The sequence below is a fragment of the Phoenix dactylifera genome, chromosome 4 (genome assembly GCF_009389715.1).
Source record: "Phoenix dactylifera cultivar Barhee BC4 chromosome 4, palm_55x_up_171113_PBpolish2nd_filt_p, whole genome shotgun sequence".
Classification (NCBI taxonomy): domain Eukaryota; kingdom Viridiplantae; phylum Streptophyta; class Magnoliopsida; order Arecales; family Arecaceae; genus Phoenix; species Phoenix dactylifera.
The window spans coordinates 13,244,123-13,251,290 of NC_052395.1; the positions used below are offsets into that span (position 1 = coordinate 13,244,123).

The 7,168-nt window shown below is 41.3% G+C and overlaps 1 protein-coding gene across 1 annotated transcript; it reads left to right on the plus strand.

Annotated features, from left to right (window-relative positions):
• Positions 1-1,758: 1,758 nt before the first annotated feature.
• Positions 1,759-4,263, plus strand: LOC103712724 (probable WRKY transcription factor 31). Its single transcript, XM_008799331.3, has 6 exons — positions 1,759-2,176; positions 2,290-2,388; positions 2,530-2,691; positions 2,776-3,198; positions 3,290-3,403; positions 3,508-4,263. The coding sequence occupies exons 1-6, from the start codon at positions 1,877-1,879 to the stop codon at positions 4,165-4,167; spliced, it is 1,758 nt and encodes a 585-aa protein (XP_008797553.1). The 5' UTR covers positions 1,759-1,876; the 3' UTR covers positions 4,168-4,263.
• Positions 4,264-7,168: the final 2,905 nt, after the last annotated feature.

The window sequence follows — 7,168 nt, forward strand, 5'->3', positions numbered from 1 at the left end:
TATTCATGAGTGTTGTATAAGGTTGAATAGGACTAAAAATAAAATCAGATATTTGAATATGGATTGGATAATTCTTTATCTATATCTATTTTTATTTTTTTAATAGATATGAATACCGATTTGGATATTAGTCATATACTAATATTCGTATCAATATTCAGATAGATTTGGATATAAAAATGGATCCCGATAAATATTATCCGGCCCATTTTCACATCTAAGTTCTATAAAAAAATTGAAATCATTGAATTAAGAAATTATAGTTAGAGATAAATATTAGAAAACTATATATTTTTTTAGAAGTTTTACCATTCCCAAATCTTCTTCTTTTAATGACCAAATCTCAGCTTATTACCTAAAGATATTTCTTAGTCAAATAATATATATTTTCAGCTGAAAAATAGATGTCATACATATAATAACCCCTAGACCTGCTAGCTTCCAGCCTGGCCACCTCCTCCGACAAAAAAAGGGGGAAAAAAACAAGAGAGACTTAACCTATATTATTGTACGATCTCACATGGCATTTTATACTAACTATCCTTTTGGATTATATCATTTTTATTTTTTTATATTTATCTTAAGAACCAAGCCCGGGAAACATCTCAAACTATTCGAACTTAGATATTTTGATCAACCAAAGAAGCAATATAATTTTGAATTTGAAAAACTTCTAAACCTATTGCAAACCAAATTTGACTTCTAGAGAAAGTTTGTCTCTTAGATGGAGATAGATAGATAGATAGATAGAGAGAGAGAGAGAGAAAGAGAGTTTCATTACTAAACATGTGGATGTTTTACAATCTGCTGGAGATATTTCTACTGGGAGCTTAGGGCTTTTTAATAAGCGAATTTGTCTGTCAATGAAACCATGTTGTATTGCTTGCAAGTGAACATGAAAATATAAACTCGCATAGACGTCCATTACAATCTCCAAGCATTCATCAGCCAGGTTAGCTCAGTATTTGACTGCCTCACATAACAAGATGTCTCCTCCACATAAATTGGGACACAGTTTTGGCTGCAGTTCCATGACATCATATCTCCAGTTTCGCTAATTGTAAGTTAGTTTATTTTGGCAATTAGTATCTGCTCTAGTAGACTAGACGATCCTAAAATCTACCATGCTTTGAATCGTCAATTGAATCCACCGTAGCTGCATCACCGCTGGTCCACAAATTCCATGGTCTTTGAATTAGAAAGACCAGCGTATATATGAACGGGACACGGAATAATTCCGGCTGCTTCATTCCAGTCCCCTCTCACGTTTCCCGTCAACCAGTTGAACCCCCCATTCAGCCCGAAAGAGTCAAAAAGATGGCAAAAATACACGCAAACGTGGCGACCTCTGAAACGCCCCTCACCGCCGCGCCTCGCGCTCCCAATCCCGCATCCCCGTCCTACGTGGCACCCCTATCGGAGGTCGCACCGCCGGTCCAAGCGGTGGAAGGGTTGGATGCCAGCGCGCTCCGGTCACCTCTCGATCCCGTCCTCCGCCGTCGGTTCAGATCATCGGTGGGACCAGTCAGACCGGTTGACGGGTTCTCACTCGTGGGACTCGCCGGCCCTACCGGACCACGGTGCACTTACCACCCATATCCGACGTCCCGTCCTTTTGCCGTGTGTCCTGTCCCACGCCGGATACTGCCACGTGTTCCCGACGTACGAATCGCGTCACTGCTACAAGTTTCCGTCTTCCTTCTTGGCTCTCCTCCCTCTTTTTATTCGGATCCTCGTTGCACCAGTGAAAGACTTCTTCAGTCTCTCGCACCTCCATTTTATCTCTCCTACTCTTCTTCTTCTTCTCCTTCTTCTTCTCTCTCTCTCTCTCTCTTCTTCTCTTTCTTCTCTCTCTCTCTCTCTCTGTGTGTTAAGGATGGACAAAGGCGGCGGTGGATTGAGCTTGGGGACTTCAAGTGACTCGGCTGGGTTCAAGACTGGTGGTGTGATGGACTCGTTCCTTGGTGGAGGTCTGAAGCAGAAGAATGGCTCGATGGGGTCTGGACATCACTTTCCGATGAGTCTCGGCTTCCACGAGGAGCCGGAGGGTGGGGAGAATAGGAGGGTAGTCGGTGAGATGGATTTTTTCTCAGATGACAGAAAGGAACGAGCACGACCGGACTCGGATCTTAGTGTGCCTAAACTTTGCGTCAAGGAAGAAGATCTCACCATTAATGTTAGTGAAATATTGCTGTTTTTTTTTTTTGAAAGTTTTCTCCCTATCTAATTGACACCAGATTTTTTTATTCAATTATTCATCTAATTTTTTCTTCGTTAATTATATCGTAGATGGGTTTGCACCTTCTTACGACCAACACTAGAAGCGATCAATCAACGGTGGATGACGGGCTGTCACCCAATGAGGAGGATAAAGAGAGCAAGGGTGAGGTTAGGATCTCTCTCCATACATCTTTTATTTTTAATATGAACAACTGTTCTCTTTTTAAAAAAAATTAAGAACAGCTGTTTCTTTTAATTCATGCGATTTCTTTAAGATCAATGTTTTTTCCTTTTCTTTTGGAAAATTAGTTGGCAGCAGTGCGAGCCGAGCTAGGGCGCATGAACCAAGAGAACCAGAGGCTCAAAGGCATGCTAGTCCACGCGACAAACAACTATAACTCCCTCCACATGCATTTCATCACACTGATGCAGGAGAGGAACCGAAGAAATGGAAGCCCACAAAGCCATGAGGTAGGCCTTTATGAGATAATACACCCATATTGCCTCAGTTAGCATAAGATTCGAGCACAAGTTAATCTGCAGATCTTTCATTAGGTCAGTGGTGATCAAATGGGCGATAAGCGAAACGAACATGAAGACGCCATTGCGCCAAGACAGTTCCTTGATCTTGGACCAGTCTTATTGGCCGACGAGGCTTCCCACTCTACAACAGAAGGTGGAAGCCGGGATCGGTCCGCATCACCGCCTAACAATATGGAAGTGATGCCAATCGATGACAGCCTAAAGAAGGCCAGCAACGGCAAGGAGATAGTCAGAATCGATCGCGAGAGATCTGATGTCAGGGATATAAGACCTACGTTTAGAGAGGAGTGCCCTGCTGATCGAGGGTCTGAAGGCTGGGTCCCCAACAAAGCACCCAAATTATCCCCTCCAAAGAGTACTTCCGACCAGCAAGCCCAAGAAGCCAGCATGAGGAAGGCTCGTGTGTCAGTCCGGGCACGGTCCGAAGCACCCATGGTAAAACTATATGAAGAACCTTGTAATGAGTAGTTTAATTACGATCACTTGGTTCAGACAAATTAATTTGTATCCATTTGCGTTCTTTTAGATCACTGATGGATGCCAATGGAGGAAGTATGGACAGAAGATGGCAAAGGGAAACCCTTGTCCCCGAGCCTACTACCGGTGCACCATGGCCGCCGGGTGTCCGGTTCGCAAACAAGTAACGATGATTGTCATCTAGTCCCGATCCATTAAAATCTTAAGACAATAGAATAAGTGCATGAGGACTCATTCATGCTATATATGTTGCTGCCACCCTGATAGGTCCAAAGGTGCGCGGAGGATCGATCGGTCTTGATAACAACCTACGAAGGGAATCACAACCACCCACTCCCCCCGGCAGCCATGGCGATGGCATCAACCACTTCCGCGGCGGCAAACATGCTCTTATCTGGATCCATGTCAAGCACCGACGGGCTGATGAACTCCAATTTCCTTGCAAGAACTATGCTGCCATGCTCGTCGAGCATGGCCACGATATCAGCATCAGCTCCGTTCCCCACCGTGACCTTGGACCTCACACACCCTCCCGATGCTAAGTTCCAGAGGCCATCAACCCAATTCCAGGTCCCATTTCCAAATGGTGCTCCTGGTCTCGGCTCGACACCACATACTTCTTTGCCACAGGTCTTCGGGCAGACGCTCTTCAACCAGTCGAAATTCTCAGGGTCTCAGATGTCGGCCGCCAGCGACGGCGACCAATTTTCACATCCAAAGCCACAATCCTTGCAGCCGTCGTCTCTGGCTGATACGGTGAGCGCTGCAACGGCAGCCATCACGGCGGATCCCAACTTCACTGCTGCACTCGCAGCTGCCATCACCTCCATAATTGGTGGCGGCGGCGGCGGCGGCAGTGGCAGCGGGGCTGCCCAAACAAGCAGCAACAACAACAACACTAGCGATAACAAGACGGGCGATAAATGAATTATATTCCATTGCCCATGTTTTTCTTTTTTTTCTGAGAGTTTCTTTTGGTCCTAATTCCTTTGATCCATAGAAAATGGAAAATGAAATTATATATGCAGTTATTTTTGGTATAATTTGATGCAGCTGGTATGGTCAGGAAAGGCCCCTTTTTTGGATTTGTGGGGAAAAAAGTTAAGGACATAAGATCCCACGTAGTTATTTTTCTTTTCTGATTTAATTATCATTTTAGGAGATGGGACAAAGACAGAGTTGCGTTCTTTTCTTAGCACTGGATTTCTGTAAGAATGAGGACGCGAGGGAGATGTTCTTGAGGTCTAGGTGCTCTATTTTTCGGATTTTTTTTTTTCTGAAAAAAATAAGAGGGGGGAGCGAAAAACCACCCGCGTGGCAGCTTCGATTGGGCCTCCCTTCTATCAAAAAATATTTGATACAGGTCGCAAGTTTCCGCGTGCCCTCTCCGATCCGTGGGTTATTCCACGTGTGAGTATGTCACTTCAGCACCATCTCAGTACCAGCTAGACCAAATGGTGGTCCATTGAGCGTGTCTGAAGTGGAGGGGTATCTGGCTCTTATATTTAATTGCCGGCTGCCGGGTGGGTTTGGTCCGCGGGGTGGAAATTCGCCTGGCGGCGATGGGAACGTAATGGAGAGGGACAGGGATATGGTCCCATGCACGTGAAACGCGGGGACGAGACGTGGGGTTTAACACGGAAATTCTCACTCGGACCCCAACGTGCATGCCACGGTCAATAAATTTATATTCTTGTCCAATAAATAATTTTTTTTATTATAGTTTTGCAATATATACACATATATCTTTTTGGCAGGATGATAGATTTTGATCCTAGTGCGAGATGGATGGTATATTAAACAAATCTACACCGAGTATTCAAAATATGTGCTCAAGGAGTTCAGTAAATATGTAACATTGCCATCTCATATCTAAATTCAACAGCAATAGTATCTAAGTACTTCTAAATGTTCAAAGTCTTATATTTAGATCCAGTGCAAAAGTGTATCTTTCTGTTAGAAAAAAAAGTCCGATCTTCTTTCATGAAATCATTATTGAAAATTAGTTTGTTGTCCAATTGAAATTATTTGCTTTCATAAATTCCAGCGGCAAGTTGGTTAAACTTCTAAAAAGTTTGCTTTTTAATTGAAAATAGTTTCCAAGCCGTGAAGGACCGTGTATTCCATTAAAATAGAACTATGTGCTAGGTAGCATGGAAAAGGAGGCCAATGATAGAGTAAACAAACTGCGGGTTCTGGTGCCATATGTTCCAAGTATGAGTAACATTGAAGTTTTAAATAAAAAAATATTTTTTTCCCTAACCTTTAATTATTTTAAATATTTTAAAATATCTTTTTGTGAGACTAAAGAGAAGAGTTATGACTCTTCAAAAAAGAATATTGATTTCCGAAAAGATACAGTATTTCCAAAATATTACGTATTTTTAGAGCCATCGCGTCTCTTCGGTTTTTCGGATAGAGTATATAAATAGATTCCCCCGAGATTAATTCAAAAACAATTCGATCTCTCTTCTTCTCACTAGTACTCTGTCTCTCGAGATAGATAGAGAGTTTTCACTCTTCAACTTTCTGCTTGCTATCTTTTCTTCTTTTCTGAGTCTCTGAAGGAGTCGATTGGGTCAAGCTTCCCAATGATTGTGCTCATTAGAGGAGGATCGGGTTAAACCGGGTTATTATACTTTGAGAACGAGATCACCGCAAAACTGCAGGGGCGAATCATGTTCTTAGGGTAGTGTATATCACTCGCCTCAATTCTAGTAAGTTCTTTTCTATCTTCTGATTTTTTTTAGTAAATTATTCATTTATAATACTTTAATAAAATAAATATATAGCAGCTGTTAGATAAAATATTTTCAACACTAAGTCTAGCAACTCAAGCAGCCTATTTGGCCTGTGAGTAGATATTTCACTCTCCTCGGTACCCTAACAAGTCACATATTTGATCTCGGTTTTTGCTATAACCCCTGCTGTTCTATCTTTTATTAGAATTGTAAAATTCTCTTCTTTTCTCCAAAGATTACAATTACTATTAATGGTTACCTAAAAAGATAATTATAATAATATTAAGGTCGAGTCTCAAAAGAAAGTTTTCTTGCTCTTCTTGGCATCTTCATCTCTCCTCTTATTGCATGCCTCTGAATCTATTTATCAGGTTCATGTGGAATAACTAAAGGAGTTATGCAGGAACTAGATGTATAATACGGGTTGAGACAGCTATGCTAGCTGATGCAGCTGGTATAGTCAGAAAAGGCCCCTTTTTTTGGATTTGTGGGAAAAAAAAATTAAGGAAATAAATCACACGTAGTTATTTTCTTTTTTATTTTAAATATCATTTTAGCAGATGGGAGAAAGGCAAAGTTGCGTTCTTTTCTTAGTACTGGATTTCTGTAAGAATGAGGACGCGAGGGAGATGTTATTGGGGTATAGAGATGTTCTATTTTCGGCCTTCTTTATCGGGTGGGTTTGGTCCGCGGGGTGGAAATTCGCCCGGCGGCGATGGGAACGTCATGGGGAGAGACAAGGAAATTAATGGTCCCATGCACGTGGGGTTTTACACGGAAATTCCCACTCGGACCCCAACGTGCATGCTACGGTCAATAAATATATATTCTTGTCGAATAAATAATTTTTTTATTATGGTTTATTTTGATCCAAGTACGAGATGGATGGTAGATTAAACAAATCTATACCGAGTATTCAAAATATGCATGTGCTCAAGGAGTTCAGTAGATCCATCTCATGTCTAAATTCGACAGCAAAAGTATCCAAGAACTTCTAAATGTTCAAAGTCTTATATTTAGATCCATTAAAAAAAGTACATCTTTTAGTTAAAAAAAATCTGTTCTTCTTATTAGCCTAGATGTACAAATATAATTGATAAATCAATAATTCAATATTTCTAATATTTATAAACAGTAAATAAAATAAAAAATAAATTATTTACTTGACAATAAAATAATAAAATGAA